This window comes from Dicentrarchus labrax, unplaced genomic scaffold (assembly GCF_905237075.1).
Source record: "Dicentrarchus labrax unplaced genomic scaffold, dlabrax2021, whole genome shotgun sequence".
NCBI classification, from domain to species: domain Eukaryota; kingdom Metazoa; phylum Chordata; class Actinopteri; family Moronidae; genus Dicentrarchus; species Dicentrarchus labrax.
The window spans coordinates 5,705,554-5,726,192 of NW_026136707.1; the positions used below are offsets into that span (position 1 = coordinate 5,705,554).

General features: G+C 36.3%; 1 protein-coding gene across 1 annotated transcript in view; it reads left to right on the forward strand.

The window, feature by feature from the left end:
• Positions 1-20,639, forward strand: part of LOC127367310 (sialoadhesin-like) — a 104,460-nt gene that overhangs the window by 22,417 nt on the left and 61,404 nt on the right. The window contains exon 8 of the mRNA XM_051407064.1: positions 18,717-19,058. Within this exon, the coding sequence (XP_051263024.1) occupies positions 18,717-19,058 (342 nt within the window). The remainder of the gene's footprint in view (positions 1-18,716; positions 19,059-20,639) is intronic.

Here is a 20,639-nt window from a genome sequence, read left to right on the forward strand (position 1 = left end):
CCACACTCTTCTCCCTTATACTGTGCCTGCTATTCATATTTATTAGTAAGTTATAATTCTATAACACATCATACAAACATCTAATATTCATTACTTTATTTCTGTTATTAGTATTCCCTTAACAGCCCTTTATCAATGTAAGCATAATCAATGTAAGCACAAGAAAACATATTTCTATTCTAGTTAATAATCATACAGGTAAATATATAGAGTATAAATCACAGAATATCGCAACATGTGTCAGATGTTGGTTAGTTATTCCTCTGCCTCCTTTAATGATAATTGTTCTTTTATTAACTGTAGTTTATTTACTGCGCTGGAGGCGAGGCTTAGTGAGTTAGAGGAACGGCACCGCACCACGGAGATATCTTTAGCCGCTATAGTTAGCCAGCCCCCAGTAGCCGGTGCGGCCCAACGAAGGTAGCTTCTGCTAGCCGTCCTCCGGTAGTTCCCCCCGGTAGATCCTCCGGTAGATCCTGAGCAGCCGGGAAGACAGGGAGGCTGGGTGACTGAATGAAAGAAGAATAAAACGCTGAAGCCCACAGTTCACCACCAACCCATTCATGTTTCTGCTACATTGTCCCCACTCAGCGACACACCCGCTGAGGAACCAACTCTGGTTATTGGCAGCTCCATAGTCAGAAACGTGAAGTTAGTGAAGCCATAGTTAAATGTATCCCTGGGGCCAGAGCGGGCGACATTGAATCCTATTTAAAATAGACTGTGTCTGTCCCCCGACCACCTAAATTATTTAAAGAAATACAAACAAGAGGAGTTCAACATAAAAACCTAATAAAAATTAAATCTCCTCAGTAGCACAAAATAAATGAATGAAATGTGGACTGTTAAATATCAGGTCTCTGTCTTCAAAAGCTGTTTTAGTGAATGAATTCATATCAGATTATGATATTGATTTACTTTGTCTTACTGAGACCTGGTTGTCCCACGAGGAGTATGTTAGCCTAAATGAATCCACCCCCAGTCATATTAATACTCACATTCCTCGAGGCACCGGCTGATAATTCATTTGAAAGCCTTGTTCTTAGTCTTTTTCACCCAAACTGGAAAACACTGCAGCCAGTTCTATTTGTTATAGTGTACCGCGCTCCTGGACCGTACTCTGATTTTATTTCTGAATTCTCCGATTTTTTATCAAGTTTAGTCGTTAAATCAGATAAAGTAATTATTGTAGGTGATTTTAATATCCATGTGGATGTTAACAATGACAGCCTTAGTAATGCATTTATATCATTAATAGACTCAATTGGCTTCTGTCAGAGTGTAAATAAACCAACTCATTGTTTTAATCACACTCTTGACCTTGTTCTATCATATGGCATTGATATTGAACATTAAATAGTCTTCCCACATAATCCTTTCCTATCTGACCATTATTTAATAACTTTTGAATTCATATTATTAGAGTATAAGCCATTACGCAAAACTTCCTACAGCAGATGTCTATCTGGCAGTGCTGTAGCTAAATTTAAGGAGGAGATTCCTTCAGTGTTTAATTCAATGCCATGTCTGAATTTAACAGAGTCCTATAACGACTTTAGTCCCTCTGAAATTGATAATCTTGTCGATAGTGCTTTAGGCTCACTACGATCAACATTAGACTCTATCGCTCCTATAAAAAGGAAATTATTAAAACATAGGAAACGAGCACCGTGGTACAACCACCAAACCCGCCAGTTAAAGCAAATAGCTAGGAAATCTGAAAGGAAATGGCACTCTTCCAAATTATCAGTTATTATCACTCAATTTGGCAAGATAATCTTAAAATTTAACCCTGTACTGTAGCACTGTAGCCAGGCTGACAGAGAGCCACAACTATATTGAGCCACATATCCCCATAACCTTAAGTAGCAATGACTTCATGAGCTTCTTTTATAATAAAATTATTACTATTAGAGAGAAAATTAATCACCAACTGCCATCAACAGTTATCAGTGGCTCTCCAAGTTCAGGGATTTTTACTAATGTAAACTTAGATATATATTTAGACTGTTTTTCTGCTATCGATCTTCATCAGTTAACTTTAATAATTTCTTCATCGAAGCCATCAACCTGTCTATTAAACCCGATCCCAACTAGGCTGGCTGCTTAAAGAAGTTGTTCCCTTAATTGGCACTTCTTTACTGGATATGATTAATCTTTCTTTATTATCAGGATATGTACCACAGTCCTTTAAAGTAGCTGTAATTAAACCCCTTCTTAAAAAGCCCACTCTTGACCTAGGGGTTTTAGCCAACTATAGACCGATTTCTAACCTCCCCTTCCTCTCTAAGATTCTGGAGAAGGTAGTCGTCAAAGAGTTGCGTGACTTTCTACATAACAATAGTTTATTTGAGGATTTTCAGTCAGGATTTAGAGTTCTTCATAGCACAGAGACAGCTCTGGTTAAAGTTAAAAATGACCTTCTGATTGCTTCTGACAATGATGTCTCTGTATTTGTATTATTAGATCTTAGTGCTGCATTTGACACCATTGACCATAATATTCTTTTACAGAGACTTGAGCTTGATGCTCAAGGCATTAAAGGAACCGCACTAAGCTGGTTTAAGTCATATTTATCAGATCGTTCGCATTATGTACATGTTAACGATGAATCTTCAATAAATACTACAGTCAGTCATGGAGTTCCACAAGGTTCTGTACTTGGACCAATACTATTTACTTTATATATGCTCCCTTTAGGCAACATTATTAGGAATCACTCCATTAACTTTCACTGTTATGCAGATGCTATCGATCAAGCCCGATGAAATTAATCAATTATCTAAATTACAAACATGTCTTAAGGACATAAAATCCTGGATGAGCAGCAATTTTCTGATGTTAATCTCAGAAAAAAACGAAATTCTTGTTCTTGGCCCCAAAAACCTTAGGGACTCACTGTCTAAAGATATAGTTACTCTAGATGGCATTAACTTGGCCTCTAGCACCACTGTCAGGAATCTTGGAGTTATCTTTGATCAGGATTTGTCATTTAACTCCCACATAAAGCAAACCTCCAGGACTGCCTTGTTTAATTTACGTAATATTACAAAAATTAGACACATACTATCACAGACAGATGCAGAAAAAGTAATCCATGCATTTGTTACTTCAAGGCTGGATTACTGCAACTCTTTATTATTAGGTTGCACCAATAAGTCCATTAAAATGCTCCAATTAATTCAGAACCCTGCAGCACGAGTACTGACAGGAACTAGGAAAAGAGATCACATCTCTCCTGTACTAGCTTCTCTGCACTGGCTCCCTGTAAAATGTAGAATAGAATTTCAAATCCTCCTCCCCACCTATAAAGCTCTTCATGGTCAGGCCCCTTCATATCTTAAAGAGCTCATAGTACCCTATTACCCCACTAGAACACTACGTTCTCTGAATGCTGGGCTACTTTCCTATAGGCCAGAGCCTTCAGTTACCAAGCTCCTCTCCTGTGGAACCAGCTTCCAGTTGTGGTTCGCGAGGCAGACACCCTCACCACATTCAAGAGTAGGCTTAAGACGATCAGGTGAGCCCTGAACCATCCCTTAGTTATGCTACTATAGGCCTAGACTATCAAGGGGATTTCCCATGGTGCACTGAGCTCCTCTCATCGTCTCTCTTTCTGCATTCATGTTCCATTAATGCATGTTACTAACTTTACTTCTTCCCCGGAGTTCTTGTGCTTTCTCGTCTCGCAGGTTCTTATGGATTCTGGTGGAGCCTCCTGCCATGGTCCTGCTAGATTGCCATTACCAATACTGTTGTTACTGTGCGTCTGTCTGTCTGTCTGTCTGTCTGTCTGTCTGTCTCTCTCTTTCACCCCAACTGGTCGAGACAGACGACCACCCACCTAGAGCTGAAGGATCTGTCCTAGGTTTCTGCCTTTTAACAGGCAGTTTTTCCTTGCCCTTGTCGCCAAGTGCTTGCTCATGGTGGTACTGTTGGGTCTCTGTAATTAATGTTATAAAGAGTTCGGTCTAGACCTGCTCTATTTGAAAAGTGTCCTGAGATAACTTCTGTTATGAATTGGCGCTATACAAATAAAATTGAATTGAATAGAATTGATCAATGTTGACAGGTGATTAATCATTCATGTTTTTTTTTTTTTTTTCAAAAAGACATGTAAACAAGTAAAAGTTCCCTGTTCTCAAAATATGAGGACTTGCTCAATTCTGTTTTATTCCATTGTAAATTGATTTTCTGAGAACAGTTTTTTTGGAAGACACGTAACACATTAACTGTAATGGATATTATTTTTTACAGATTTCCAACATTTTACAGACTCAACGATTAATGATTAATGATCGATTGTAAAAGTATCGAAAGACTAACTGAAAATTGAAAATAATCATTAGTTGCAGCTTGCTAGTTTAAATGTGACATCTATTACTTTGGAAAACAGCAGTCTCCATGCAATGCTTATGCATTACAATTAAGAAATTAATTCATATAGGCTTCAAAACAGTCCAATAAGTGGGTGGAAGTATAGAAACAGAAATATTGCCAGCTGCTGTTGTTGATAACTAACAAGCTTTATCCTTTGTTGATGAATCAAAGTGGAGTTGGTAGGATCCTCCTCACAAAAGTAAAAAAACATTTTTTTTATCTGGAATGCATTTAACCTAAAAGGATGCGCATAAAACATGACACATGACTTTATTTCATTCCAAATATCAGATTACATACCACCTATGAATGACACTAATTATTATTTTTTCAGATTTACCCAAACACACCACAGTGTCAGTCAGTCCCTCTGGTCCAGTACCAGAAGACAGCACTGTGACTCTGACATGCAGTAGTACTGCCAACCCAGCAGTAAGGAACTACACCTGGTACAGAGCTGATGGAGGCCAGGAGACTTTTATTGGGACCGGACGTGTTTTAAACATTAAAGCTTCTGAAGTCAGTGGTCCTTTTTTCTGCAAGGCTGAAAATGATCTTGGAGCTGGACGATCCAACATCAGTCAAATAGACGTTCAGTGTAAGTATCAAATTTCAAACTTAAAATGCTCTATATACTCTGATAGGTCGAGCTGTATGCAGTACACTGATTTGCATATAATAATATGTTTTCATTAATTGGCTAATTTAGATATTTAAGGTATGTTTAGGATTGTAAAATGTCCAACTTTAGCACCACTGTGTTGTTATCAAAAAATTTATTTTTGCATTCCACCTTACTAGTTAATACTTTTCAGTCTCCAATATCACACACATGTTAATACAAGCTAGTCAATCATTTAATGGTGTCTCCCCTCTTTAACTTGTTAAGTACTAGTGATAGGAAATACTAGTGACCTTGTTGTATTATTCAGGTATTTGCACTCCAGGGTCATCATTTACAAAAACGGTGTCGGCACTATAACTTTAGAAGAAAATAGTGACATAATCTCACTTTATTATTTCATGACTTCATGAATATAATATCAAATTACACCCATTAAAAAAATAATGTTCCATAATTGTAATCATTTATGTTTCAGATTCACCCAAACATACCACAGTGTCAGTCAGTCCCTCTGGTCCAGTACCAGAAGACAGCACTGTGACTCTGACATGCAGTAGTACTGCCAACCCAGCAGTAAGGACCTACACCTGGTACAGAGCTGATGGAGGCCAGGAGACTTTTATTGGGACCGGACGTGTTTTAAACATTAAAGCTTCTGAAGTCAGTGGTCCTTTTTTCTGCAAGGCTGAAAATGATCTTGGAGCTGGACAATCCAACATCAGTCAAATAGACGTTCAGTGTGAGTACAACTGTTTTTCGTTACCTAAACCCAGGCAACATTTTATGAATCAATTTCTTACTGCAGAGTAAATGTGACATTGTGTCTATAAATTTATTTATAATCATGGGCCATGGTGTCTTACCTTGAGTGTTTGCACCATATTAAGGCCTTACCACAGCTCTTTGCATTATGATAGTCTTCAATTACAACTTCCAACCGTTCTTTTGATATCAGTATCTTGATATTAATTGTATTTATTTTTAAAATGACTGTTACAAGCGTGCCTCAGGCGTGTGACCACATAGGAAGTCAAAACACACATAAAGGTCGAAAGCCAAATTAATTTATAAGAAAATTCTATGACAGTCAGCAATTTTATGAGCTTCAAACATCTGCAGAAAGTCACGGTTTGTCATAGTTAATACAAGTACTATTAATTAGTTGGAAACTATTAGGATTTCTTGACATTTTATTTTATTAATTTATTTATTTAGCTTACAACTGCCCATATGCATATTGTAAGGATATGATATGTAGAGAATTATTGTTGTTTCTTGTGACAGCTCTTCAGCAACATTGTGGACCGTACAGTGGAATTCTTCTCTTGGCTGTTGCCGGTGTCTCTCTCAGTGTCAACGTCTTGTACACAATCTACGTGGTGTTCCTTTGGTATGTATGTTATTACAGTGGATTATATATTTTTATAAAAGCTCTGCTGATGAATAGCACTGCTGTTTTTAGAAAATATTGAATATATATTTCTATTTTTCTTTCTCCTCAAAGGAAAGGAAGAAAGAGTGTGAAGCCAAAAGAAGAGGACATGACTTACATGTCTTTGGATCGTAGAGACACATCTCCAGAGTATGATGTCATTGCCCAAACTCCAAGATGACTCCCTCTACTTCCACTGATGATGAGCTTGATGATTATCACATAACATTGCTTAATGATTTATTGTATATCTTATACTGAGGCAAAAGCTCATCCTTCATCACCTTGCTCTCTCCTGCAGTGCCTTAAACTTCCACTTAGTGATATCAGTGTTTATGTATCAATTATCTAACATTGAACAACTATACAATGTAATGTAAATAAATACTTTCTATATGAATCTTCGAATGCTCGCTTTTGTAGAAATGTTTTAAACTTCAACAGAAAGGTTATTATTCTATATGGTATTTTTAGGTACTGAGGTTTTCATGTTTGTTGGTATACATATGTATGGTATACATACTGTTGTGTCTCGTCAAGTGTGTTAATTTTAGTCATGTTCATGTTTAGTGTTTCATATTTAGTCCTTCCTGTTTTATTTTGTACTCACCTTTTCCCTCACATTTCAGACCCTGACTCCCTCCCTTTGTGTGATTTTCCCTTCTTTGTAATTTTCTGCCCTGCCCCTGATTGTTTTCACCTGTTTTCACTTACACCTGGTATAAATAGTCCTTGTCTCCCTTTGTCTTTTTCAGAGTTTGTCTTTTCATGTTTTGATTAAGGTTTGTTGTGTTCCAGCAGGTTTTTCATTTTGCAATTTTATCCTCCTTGTTGTGAGCGCCTTTTGTTTTTTTTTTTTTTCAACAATAAATAAACAATAAATACCCCTTTTGTACATCTTCGTCAGTCCCTGAGTCATGCATTTGAGTCCACCAGAATTGTGTCTTAGGTCGTGACACATACATGTCTTTCTCATGAATAAGAGGACAGGATTTACAGGACACTGGATCGAAGAGATGAGTCTCAGAAACAGACGGTGTCAACATCCACTGAGTGCTTTGTTGATTGTTTGACAATGACACTGAAATATTTCTGAACAAAATATTAGACCATTGTTCATTTCCTGTTTGTTCCCTGTTCCAAACAGTAATTGTCTTTTAAAGCATGACCACAATTGTTACATAACTTCAACCATACATTTGTTTATTGTAATTTGTAATTTTAAACTGTTTTAGAAGGCTCAGACAAATGTTGTCTACCTGTCGATAGTGGACTTGTTGTAATACTATTTGGAATATCAAACTAGAATTATCAGTGTGTCTGAACCCCTATTTGCTACAATAGGTGAGTACAATAACATGAGCACAATGTAATGTAAATAGCACTGTAGAGATAGTAGCTTTGAAGGGGTTATACTGCTTAATTATTGGTGAAACTGGATCACAGAGGTATTCACTTAACTTTGTGCTCATTTGAGTGTGTGGTGGTTTTATTTTGCACTCTGTTATATTTTTGGTTGTAAATTTGTCTTTTACATACAATACATACATATAGAGACCATGTACGTTAACAACACAGCAAACGACTGCATCAGCTATCACTGAACTGAATGAACATTCAATATGACATTCAATAAAAAAAGGTTCATACATACTGAACTGAACTCGACTCAATTAGATGATAAAATGTCTGTGTGCATATGACTGTGTCTGCCTCCCTTATCTGACGTGTGACTGTTAAAAAACATTTCTTGAAACAATTACAATTAAATATTTATTCATAAACTTATTTATAATAATTTGTAAGCTATATATGTTTCCCATAGTAAGTAAGAAAAAGTACACTTCATTGTTACATGAATCTGCACTTTTGTGACTTCCTCATTTTAAAGTTAATTCTTGCATTCTGTTGGAAACAGCAGCACAACTTTGAAGGAACTTCACTTCTCTATACATCTTTGCTCTGTCTACCTGGAAGACCTGAAGACAATGTAAGTCATCATAACTTCTACATGACACATATTACATAAGCAACATTTTTTTAAATGTACTATAAAATTCAAAAAATATAAACATGAGGTTACTTTGCTCTCAACAATTACAGTGCAAAATTTCAAAGGTAGAAAAAAGAAAAGACACTAAATATGTGAAAGGTGGCAAAATCGTCCGATTGTGGTTTAAGAATGTTGAAACTAATTCTCTCAAATAAATTGTAACTTTGTAAATAAACTGAAAAAAAAGACATAGTATGTTTGTCATTTTTTTCCTTTCACAAAACAGCATAGCTTCCTGTTTTTCATTTTTATTATCTATTAATTTTCTACGTCTTTTTTAACCAAAGCAGCATGTTGTAGCACTGAACTGAATGTTACAAAGGGTGGGTATTGATTAGACCTTGATTGAAGTATTGATTAATTTAACTGTTCAATTATAGTTTTTAAAGGAATGCAGTTATACGTCCCCTTATTCCTCTACGAATGATAAATAGATGTGCTGTGTCACCGTGACCTCATGAAATGAAGAAACAGATCCGGATTGCAAAACGTTTCTTTGTCTGCAACCTCCGCAAATATTAAATTAAATACTGGCTTCCAGGTGAACCCTACTGTAAAAATTAATGAGGGATGAAATGTACTAAAGATGTGAATTGTTCCATGTGTAATCTCCAGAGTTTCTGCCTCTCCTGACACACAAAGATGGCTGCAGCTCTGACTCTCCTTCTCATTGGCTGTCTGCTGCAGAGTGAGTTAAAGTTCATTCATATTTGGATCAATAACTATAAAACTATTAAAACCTATATCTACACACTGTTAGTTAGGCATTCACACCACAGAACAGCAGTATCTTTGATACATGGTGCACTAAATACATTTGATGGGTGAACAATTTTATTTATCTTGAAAAAATCTTTACAGTCTTCATTTTGGATTATTTTATGAATAAAGGTATAGCGCTAAGATTCTAGCACGGCAACCAAACAGTCAAATTTACTTCTTATTGTAAAGTAGTATTCACTTTTTCTCATTCACAGGTTTGTGTCTTGTGTTTCAGGTGTCCACTGTGGAGAGTTTAAGGTCACTATGCCGCAGACTATAGAGGTTCTGAGGGGATCCTGTGTGACCATCCCCTGCTCCTTTGATATAGAGGACGGATTTGGATCAGACTTAGATAGAACATGTAAAGCAATGTGGAAAAATGAACAAGGGACTGTTGTGTTTAACAACAGTAATCCACAATCGTCTACAATAAAAGGAAATTTGACAGGAGACTTAACAAAAAGAGACTGCACCACAACCCTGAACAACATGCAACCTGAACACAGCAACAAATATTACCTCAGAGTGGAATGTAACAATCGCCTGAGATATAATTTTAATCAACAAAAGTTGGACATTTCAGTAAAAAGTAAGATTTAGTTACACTTCAGTTGGTTATTTTTGCAGAACTGCTTTGACCTTGTTCTCCATTAATTGCACTTTTCAAATAGTATATAAAATGGAGAAGAATTACATTTTTACTGACTGGTCAAAATGTACCTTCCCACCAGATGATCCTCCCAGACCGACTCTGACTCCGTCCACACTGGAGGTGGAAGGAGGGAACCTCAGTGAGTTTGAAGTGCTCTGCTCCAGCTCCCTGTCTGTCTCATCCTCCAACTCTGACATGGACCCCCAGCCTGGGTCACAGTCAGGAGACACTGGAGGAGAATCAGGACAAAACTAAAGTCAAGACCTCTGTTGTGACCTTCACTGCTTCTCACCTCCATCACAGACAGGAAATCTCCTGTACTGCCGTCTACAACAAACAAGATGGCAGCACTGAGTCATCTGTTAGGACAAGTTTAACAGCTGATATTTCATGTAAGTTCATTTGTTATCTGTGACATTAAGACAGATACAAATGTGTTATTTTATTGTAGTAGTTATTGTCAACAGCAACCTCCAGGTAAATACCCTTTAATTATTGCTATAATTTAAACTTCACCCAATTTGACTTAACTCTTATGTTTTCTGTACATCTTGTACATAACAGTTGCTCAAGTAGCATAATCTGCCTTTTTCATTTCATGACAAACATCAGGGCAAATTAAACCAATGAATAATACAAATAATGTTTCCATAAGTGTAATCATTTCTTTTTCAGATTCACCCAAACACACCACAGTGTCAGTCAGTCCCTCTGGTCCAGTACCAGAAGACAGCAATGTGACTCTGACATGCAGTAGTACTGCCAACCCAGCAGTAAGGAACTACACCTGGTACAGAGCTGATGGAGGCCAGGAGACTTTTATTGGGACCGGACGTGTTTTAAACATTAAAGCTTCTGAAGTCAGTGGTCCTTTTTTCTGCAAGGCTGAAAATGATCTTGGAGCTGGACGATCCAATATCAGTCAAATAGAGTTTCAGTGTGAGTATCACATTATTACAACTGTTTATTTTACTGACTGAAACCCCACCTGTACTCAGAGGGCTGTTCGCTTGTTTATTCAAAGTTTATTAACATTGAATGTGTCCCATATCCAAATTGTGCCAAGTTTGACACTACACTTCCTTGGGTCCCCAGAGATACAGTCATTTTTGCTAACTTGATTAAACATGACTTTACTTGACTCTTAACTTGTCGGTCTTCTCTGTATTCATTACAGTTGCTCCACAGATCCTGTTCTCCTCTGTTTGCACCAAAACTGCAGACCAGCTCAACTGTTCCTGTGAGACTGTGGGAAACCCTTCTCCCATTTTAGAGTGGTATTTGGATGGGTTACCCATCAATCACTCTGACAAGTTTGCAATCAGCAATGAGCTTCTGAATGACACAGCCCTGAGGAGCTTCATCACTGTGAATCAACCACAGGAGAGGGATCTTTCCTCTTTGCTCTGCCGCAGCTCCAACTCTCTGGGATCTGCCAGTCAACGTTTTTGTGTCTACAGCCTTGAGCCTCGAACATCTACAGAAAATCACGGTTTGTCTTTGTGCTAAATACAAGTTCAACTGATTAGTTGGAAACTATGAGACTTTCTTGAAATTCTGATCAACTGGAACCCAATGCCATATTCTCTATATCTGCACAGTATATATATTTCCATTTAGTGTTTTTGTTTTTACATTTTTTATTCTGTTGTCAGCTCCCAACTGTTTCACATAATGTACATACTGTATATGTAAGGGACATGTTAGTTAGTCACACTCTTGATTTCTGCTTCTAGAATTCATATCGATAATGTCTGTAGTGCAAATATTATATATTAATCACTTAACCTATTTCTTAGATTTTTTTATTTTTACTTCTCTTCTATGACAGTTTTATATACTACCAATACACGATGTAACACCTTAAAACAGATTATAATTGAGTTCTGTGTTTAATACACCCCCAGGAAAAACCCAGGAAGCTCCATGTATGTCTTCTTCACCAAATAATCCGAATATATATGTCTAATTCTGACAAACCTTCTTAATTTTCTGTTCTGTCTCATACATAATTCTCAGGTCAAGTTACATTGCCCGTCTTCATCGTCACAGTCAGTGCACTTACAGCAGCACTAATATGTGCTCTACTGTTTGCTGTCAGGTAGGTAACAACTTGTGAAGCCATGAAACCCTGCACAGTAAGGCTTTTGTTGTTAACTTAACTCTAGTATAAATACTGACTCTATGTAGTGTTTGTCAGAACCAGTTTAAGTTTTCAAGCTTTAACAGACAATTTCTTGTGAATACACAAAATAATGAATAGTTTATGAATTTTAAAGTATGTAAAATCCCAATGGCCAGCAAGTCCACAACCCATATATAGCATACTGTATATAACAGTGACTGTTGCTGGTGCAATCTGTGATTCATAAGGTTATTTTATTGTTAATTCTGACATTTTTTAGCACTGATTATTATGCTTCTACAGAATAGTAATGTAAGTAAGTAATGATTGGCAGCTGTATTCTATCAGTGATAACTACAGTATATATTTATATAATTTAAGTCATGCCAGTTAGAGTTTGTCTAACCTAATTTTTTACTTTCTCTCTGAATAAACTTCTGCATTTTGTCAACTAATACATGATTTGGCTGAAAACCAAAATGGAAGTGAATATGTCAATGTAAATTGGATGGGGTGTCCTACTTTTTTATTTTCAGGGCTCAGAGGACTGGGCGCCATAACCCTACAAAGAGCCAGTGTACAGGTGACACCAGCACAGCTGTGATGAGTCAAGATGTTACAAGTGAAAATGGAAATAAGGTACAGACTGTTTTATAATTTGGGTATTAAAAGGGATAATCTAGTGGAATATCTGTACCACTGATTTTTTTTCCCTTTCAGGTGTCTATCACATTAGAAGAAGATATTTACATCAACACCAACATGATCAGGGGGAAAGATGAACCAAATTCTCATCGAGGACATCGACAGATATCCAGTAGAAGCTCAGAGAAGCATAATGAGGAAAGCAGTGATGTGCTTTACTCCAGTGTGATTTGGAAGAGCAAGAGCAAGAAGAAGGGAGAACGTGCTGTGGACAGGAACCTGTCTGGTACCTCCTATCTGGAGGAGGAGTGGTCCATGGAAGGAGGCATGAGCAGAAATTACGTGAGCAATGCACGGGAGATGGAGAGTCTATATGGCAACACTGTGACTGGAAAAGATGCAAAGAAGGCAGAGAATAGTGAATATGCCCAGGTTCAATTTAGAGACAAAAATATTGTGCATAAATAGAACTTGTTCTGTGTAACTTTTGTTTAAACTGTTTCATTTGATAATTTGACTGTAGCAGTGGTGTTCTAGGCAATGTTTATGGACTAAATGACTGTATTGTCAGTGTTTAGTCTTTTACATGTACATACATTAAAAAATGAAGTGTCATTGGGCTGTAAATTAAATTGAGTTATACAATAAAGCATCATTGTTAATGTTAATGTGTTTCCACTCTAAGACAATGACAATTAATGACAGTCCTATACTATCTTTATGTTTGTATGAATCTCAGTAAGATGTCTTATAACACCAGGAGACAGAATTTCTGAATTGTGAAATGATTTGATGAACTGTGCTATTTCTATAGCTGCAGAAGTCGACTGTGCATGTTTAATCATCTTCTCAATACATATTATTTCTTAGCCAATCTGGAGAGTTTTCAGCAAAATGACCTGGTAAGATTTAAGATGATATTGTATTTTAAATACAGCTTAGTTAGAATAATGTCTAATTGTGATTTATAAATTGTAATAAATGCATCATAAATATCCAAGTTGGTTTAAACAATACATTTCATTTAAGGTATCCAGATATGCTACTAATTGCGTTAGTCAATTAAAGGTCCAATGTGTAACATTCAGGAGGGTCTATGGGCAGAAACAGAATATATTTCATAAGTTTCCATTTGTGTACAATCACCTGAAATGTTTAATGACCACACTGGTCATTGAACCTTTTTATGATTTAGATAGATATTAGATATTAGGTCTTCATGAGAATTTCTGGGAGGATTATAAGACAACTTCACAAAAGGAATTCAGGCATCTCATACTGAGACAGTGTATTTAGTAATCATGGCAAAAAACACCTCTCAGAAGACTCTGACATTTCATAAAATAATCTCCTGCAGTGTTACAGCACATGAACATACTGCCATCTAGTGTAAGTTAATGGTTATTTCTTCCTTTGCCAGGATAGCTGGAAATGACCTCACATAGGTGGGGAAAAGCAATAAGAGAAATTCAACCAGGACTCCAAAATACTACAAACTTTGTGGATGAACTTGGATTACTTCAGGCCTACCTGGACAAGACAGAGAAGATCTGGGGTTAGCGGGAGCAGATAGACTGAGTGAATAATGCAGTCGGTGCTGAAGGGGCTACAGGTGGCAGGAGACGTGGAGGAAGGACACCAGATACAAAGTTAGTGGAGTTACTGCAGTCATCAACAGATCTGATTAGAGGAAAATTACCAAAAGTTATGCAGCATTTTTTTTGTGTGTGTCATATGTTGTCAATTGCCACTTGCGGCTACATTTTATTGTTATTATTGATGATCTTGTTGACAATTTCATGCCTGGGAAAGTTTCAGGTTAACGTAACATGCATGACTTTGGACTGTAAGAGGAAACGGGAACAACTGGAGTAAAGTCACCAAGACACGGGGAGAACATACAAACTGAAAACTGAGATTAATATTAAATTGATCTCTTGACTTATTTTATTTACTTACTTTAGTTTTCAAGTACAATCTGTGATTGAAACAGCAATATAGTCATTGTTAATTATTGTCCTATTCAGACTGCTGGATGTTGTTTGTTGTCAACTTCCAGTAATATGTTGTACAGTGGTATGTTTCACTTTCACTGCATCCTGCATCAAGTTCTCTCTTGTGGGATAGATGGGTGTAGAAGTTGTGTATTACACCTTACAACAAATAACCCCACAACATTAAAAATCAGATATAATGAATTAGACACAGTTTCCCAGAATTAGAGAAAACACTTTGAAAACAGTGAAGATCAGAACTGATGAGGAAAAAAATGTTTCTGTGACAAGCTTGGTAAAAGGTGATGCCAGCATTCTTGCTTTAGAAGACAAATGTTACATTTAACAATGTGTTTTATTATTAATTTTTCAGACTCACACAAACACACCACAGTGCCAGTCAGTTCCTCTGCTCCAGTACCAGGGGGCAGTAATGTGACACTGACATAGTTGTGCCAACCCAGCAGTAATGAGCCTTTAACGGGGGGAAAGTTTTAAACATTAAAGCTTTTAAAACAACAGTCTTTTTTTTTGCAAGGCTGAAAATGATCTTGGAGCACAACAATCCAACAACAGTCCAATATACATAATCAATATAAGTATCATATTTCAATTTGAGTAAAATCTATTTAAATATTCATTAATTTGTATTTGAAATTATTGTATTTATTGTGTTGCTTTGGTTGTTTATAAGTCATTGTGTAATTTGATTTACTTTGATTGTACAATTAAATATCAATTCATAAACTTATTTATAATAATTTGTAAGCTATATATGTTTCCCATAGTAAGTAAGAAAAAGTACATTTTGTTGTCACAGGCGTATGCACTTTTGTGACTTCCTGATTTTAAAGTAACTTCTTGTAGGCAGTTTGAAATAGCAGCACAACTGTGAAGGAACTTCACTTCTCAGTACGTCTTTGATCTGTCCGCTCGAAAGACCTGAAGAAAATGTAAGTCATCAGAACTTCTATATGATACATATCAAATCATCATTTATTTTAAATATAAAACAAGCTTCTTAAACTTAAAAATCAAGTTTTTTTCAGTTAGATCAGTGAACAATTTCAAAGTTATAAAAAAGAAAAAACACCAAAGCTATGTGAAAGGAAAAAAATCTATTCAGATATTTTAAACTGTCATTAAATTGTGGTTTTGTTCCTGTTGAATAGTTGCCGAAAAACAAATTGTAGATTGGTAAATACATGGAAAATAAACAAATAAAAGACATGATTTGTTTGCCATTTAACCAAACAAAGGCCTATAGCTTCCTGTTTTTCCTTATCATCATTTCACCGTCTACGCCTTGTTAACCAAAGCAGCATGCTATAGCACTGACACACTGAATGTTACAAAGTGTGGGACAAACAATTATTTGTTTTTGCAAATCTCTTAGAGGAAGTATAAACACAGAATCAGTTTTACCCTTCTGTTGAATATTTCCAACACCAAACTTTATTAACAGCATGGCAAATTTGCAAGAACTATATTTCAAATTAGGAAAGATTAACTTAATTGTTCAACGATTATTTTTTTTAAAAAGAAAGGGATTTAAAAGCAGTCATACATCCCCTTTTTCTCCTACTAATAAATAGGTGAGCTGTATCGCTCTGCATTCATGAGGACTAAAACTCCAAAAATAATTACATTTTGTCTGTGTTTAATTGAGTTTTAGATTCTCACAACCTTTTACAGACTTCTAAAAAGAGGTAGCCTAGGGTTTCAAAACATTTGTCTATCTGCAACCTCTGCAAATATTGCATTTGATTCTGGCCAAATGAACCCTGCTGTAAAAGTTCATGAGGGATGAAATGTACTAAAGATGTGAATTGTTCCATGTGTAATCTCCAGAGTTTCTGCCTCTCCTGACACACAAAGATGGCTGCAGCTCTGACTCTCCTTCTCATTGGCTGTCTGCTGCAGAGTGAGTTAAAGTTCATTCATATTTGGATCAATGACTATAAAACTATTAAAACCTATATCTACACACTGTTAGTTGAGCATTCACACCACAGAACAGCAGCATCTTTGATACATGGTTCACTAAATACATTGGATGGGTGAACAATTTTATTTTTATATAGAAAAAAGTTGTTTAATTTTGGATTATTTTATGAATAAAGGTTTAGTGCTAAGATTTTAGCACGGCAACCAAACAGTCAAATTTCCTTATTATTGTAAAGTAGTATTCACTTGTTCTCATTCACAGGTTTGTGTCTTGTGTTTCAGGTGTCCACTGTGGAGAGTTTAAGGTCACTATGCCGCAGACTATAGAGGTTCTGCGGGGATCCTGTGTGACCATCCCCTGCTCCTTTGATATAGAGGACGGATATAGATCAGACTTGAATGGAACCTGTAAAGTAATGTGGAAAAACCAACAACATGTTGTTGTGTTTGAAAGCAGTAATCCACAATCATCTACAATAAAGGAAACTTGACAGGAGACTTACCAAAAAGAGACTGCACCACAACCCTGAACAACATGCAACCTGAACACAGCAACAAATATTACCTCAGACTGGAATGTGACATAAATAAACTGACACATAATTTTAATCAAAAAAGTTGGACATTACAGTAAAAGGTATGGTTTTAAAGTCCATTTAGTTACTCTTCAGTTATTTATTTTTGTAGAACTGCTTTGACCTTGTTCTCCATTAATTGCATCTTTTCAAATAGTATAAAAAATGGAGAAGAATTAAATTTTTACTGATTGGTCAAAATGTACCTTCCCACCAGATGATCCTCTCAGACCGACTCTGACTCCGTCCACACTGGAGGTGGAGGAGGGAACCTCAGTGAGTTTGAAGTGCTCTGCTCCAGCTCCCTGTCTGTCTCATCCTCCAACTCTGACATGGACCCCAGGCCTGGGTCACAGTCAGGAGACACTGGAGGAGAATCAGGACAAAACTAAAGTCAAGACCTCTGTTGTGACCTTCACTGCTTCTCACCTCCATCACAGACAGGAAATCTCCTGTACTGCCGTCTACAACAAACAAGATGGCAGCACTGAGTCATCTGTTAGCACAAGTTTAACAGCTGATATTTCATGTGAGTTCATTTTTCCTCTGCTGAAATTCATCATTTTAAACATTATAATTGACCTATGTCCCTTAGTTGTCTTGCCTTATTTTGAATCTGTGCTGAAAGTAATTAATCAATTCATCCATTAGTCGATCAACATATAAATAGTTTCATTCATCAATGATGAGAATTTGCTGCTTTTGTTTCTTTCCTGTTCTCAAAATATGTGAAAATGAATGTCTCTGTGTTTTGGACTGTTGATCAGGAACCAGGCTACTTGAAGACATTGAACCTATCCTCTGAATATTGGCATTTTATACAGTATACTAACATTTAATAGACTACATGACTAATAGATCAGTCATAGTTAAATTACCAACAAATTAATCAAAAATAAAAACAATCATTAGTTGCAGCTCTAGTTTAAATGTGAAATCCATCACTTTGGAAAACAGCAACCTCCATGCTCCATTGTGAAATTGTCCCCTCTAGACTATAAAAACTACTGATGCCTTAACTATGAAAACTATTAAAAACTATAATTACACAATGTTAAAAAACAAGTATCCAAACCACAATATAACAATATCTGTAATGCATACTACAGCAAATGAAGTAGGCCTATGCAGTGAGCTACAAATGTATTCTCCTTTGCCATTTTCTTAAAACTTTAATTTGATGAGTCGAAAATGTTTTATTTTTTTTCAAAACATCCAGAAAAAAAAAAACCTGTAAGACCGAAGCAGTTTTTTACAGTCTGGATTATTTTATGAATAAATGTATAAAGTGCTCAAGGTATGATCTATTTTTGTTAACCAACCTGGAAGTTTGAATCGCCCTGGTTCCTGGTAAAGTAGTAAAGACAAAGGAACACCACTTTTATGATTTTTGAAGAGCACATTTGATTGCCAGAAGTAAAAATCTAACATTAGTCTAAAAACAAACAACAACACGTAAAACTCCTCATTACTGTAAAGTAGTATTCACTTCTTCTTTTTAAAAACATTTATTTCTTGTGTTTCAGGTCCGTTTAAGGTCACTATGCCGCAGACTGTAGAGGTTCTCAGGGGATCCTGTGTGACCATCCCCTGCTCCTTTGATATAAAGGCCAATTTTAGATCAAACTTAGATAGAACCTGTAAAGCAATGTGGAAAAATGAACAAAGGACTGTTGTGTTTGACAGCAGTAATCCACAATTGTCTACAATAAAAGGAAAATTGACAGGAGACTTAATAAAAACAGACTGCACCACAACCCTGAACAACATGCAACCTGAACACAGCAACAGATATTACCTCAGACTGGAATGTGACAATCCCCTGAAATATGATTTTAATCAACAAAAGTTGGACATTTCAGTAAAAAGTAAGGTTTTAAAGTCCATTTAGTTACACTTCAGTTGGTTATTTTTGCAGAACTGCTTTGACCTTGTTCTCCATTAATTGCACTTTTCAAATAGTATATAAAATGGAGAAGAATTACATTTTTACTGACTGGTCAAAATGTACCTTCCCACCAGATGATCCTCTCAGACCGACTCTGACTCCGTCCACACTGGAGGTGAAGGAGGGAACCTCAGTGAGTTTGAAGTGCTCTGCTCCAGCTCCCTGTCTGTCTCATCCTCCAACTCTGACATGGACCCCCAGCCTGGGTCACAGTCAGGAGACACTGGAGGAGAATCAGGACAAAACTAAAGTCAAGACCTCTGTTGTGACCTTCACTGCTTCTCACCTCCATCACAGACAGGAAATCTCCTGTACTGCTGTCTACAACAAACAAGATGGTAGCACTGAGTCATCTGTTAGCACAAGTTTAACAGCTGATATTTCATGTGAGTTCACTTGTTTTTTTTTTTAAATTCATCATAAAACAATTTTTATTGAATAAGTCAAATCTTCTACAAAAGATTAGCAGAAAAGTAATTTTGCTGACAACTTTTATATATAATGATTTTAATAAAAAAAAGGTCAGCACTATAAAAACATGACAAATTAATTTATTTCCAAATATCAGATACATTACACCTTTAAATTATACAAATCATTATTTGTCATTTTGGTGTGGAAGTGCAGCAAGAAAGCTGGCGTTGTTTGCGTCAACTTTCTTTACAATGAGTTACCAGGATGAATATGATCAAGGTTAATTCAATCTCCAGGGAACACAGATATTACACAACTGACAATGTAACACATACAAATGATATTTATTTTTCAGATTCAGCCAAAACACCCCCAATGTTTGGTCAGTCCTCTCTGGGTCCAGTACCAGAAGACAGCACTGTGACTCTGACATGCAGTAGTACTGCCAACCCAGCAGTAAGGAACTACACCTGGTACCGAGCTGATGGAGACCAGGAGACTTTTATTGGGACCGGACGTGTTTTAAACATTAAAGCTTCTGAAGTCAGTGGTCCTTTTTTCTGCAAGGCTGAAAATGATCTTGGAGCTGGACGATCCAACATCAGTCAAATAGATGTTCAGTGTATGTATCAAATTTCAAACTCAAAATGCTCTATATAGTCTTATAGGTCTAGTTGTATGCAGTATTCTGATTTACATATAATAATATGTTTTCATTAATTTAGATATTTACAGTATGTTTAGGATTTAGCACATGTATACTCTAATACAACTCTATTAATGCTACTGGACCAGTTCTAGGTTCAACAGAGTGGGGTAACCATACAAAATGAAACCAGAGACCAGGTACTTTAAATACAAAAACCAGCAGTTTACTGAAATTTAACATAGACAATACATATAACAAATATCAGAACCAGTGAATAGTCCTGCAGGTAACAAAAAAGTAAAGTAGAACTCACTTTCCCTTTTTTTCCTCACCTAAATTTTAAATAATTTGGTTTAGATAGTTTTTATGTTAGACCAGTCTATAAGTCTATATCTTATTTTATGATAATATGTTGCACCTATTTTTGGTTTCTTTCTA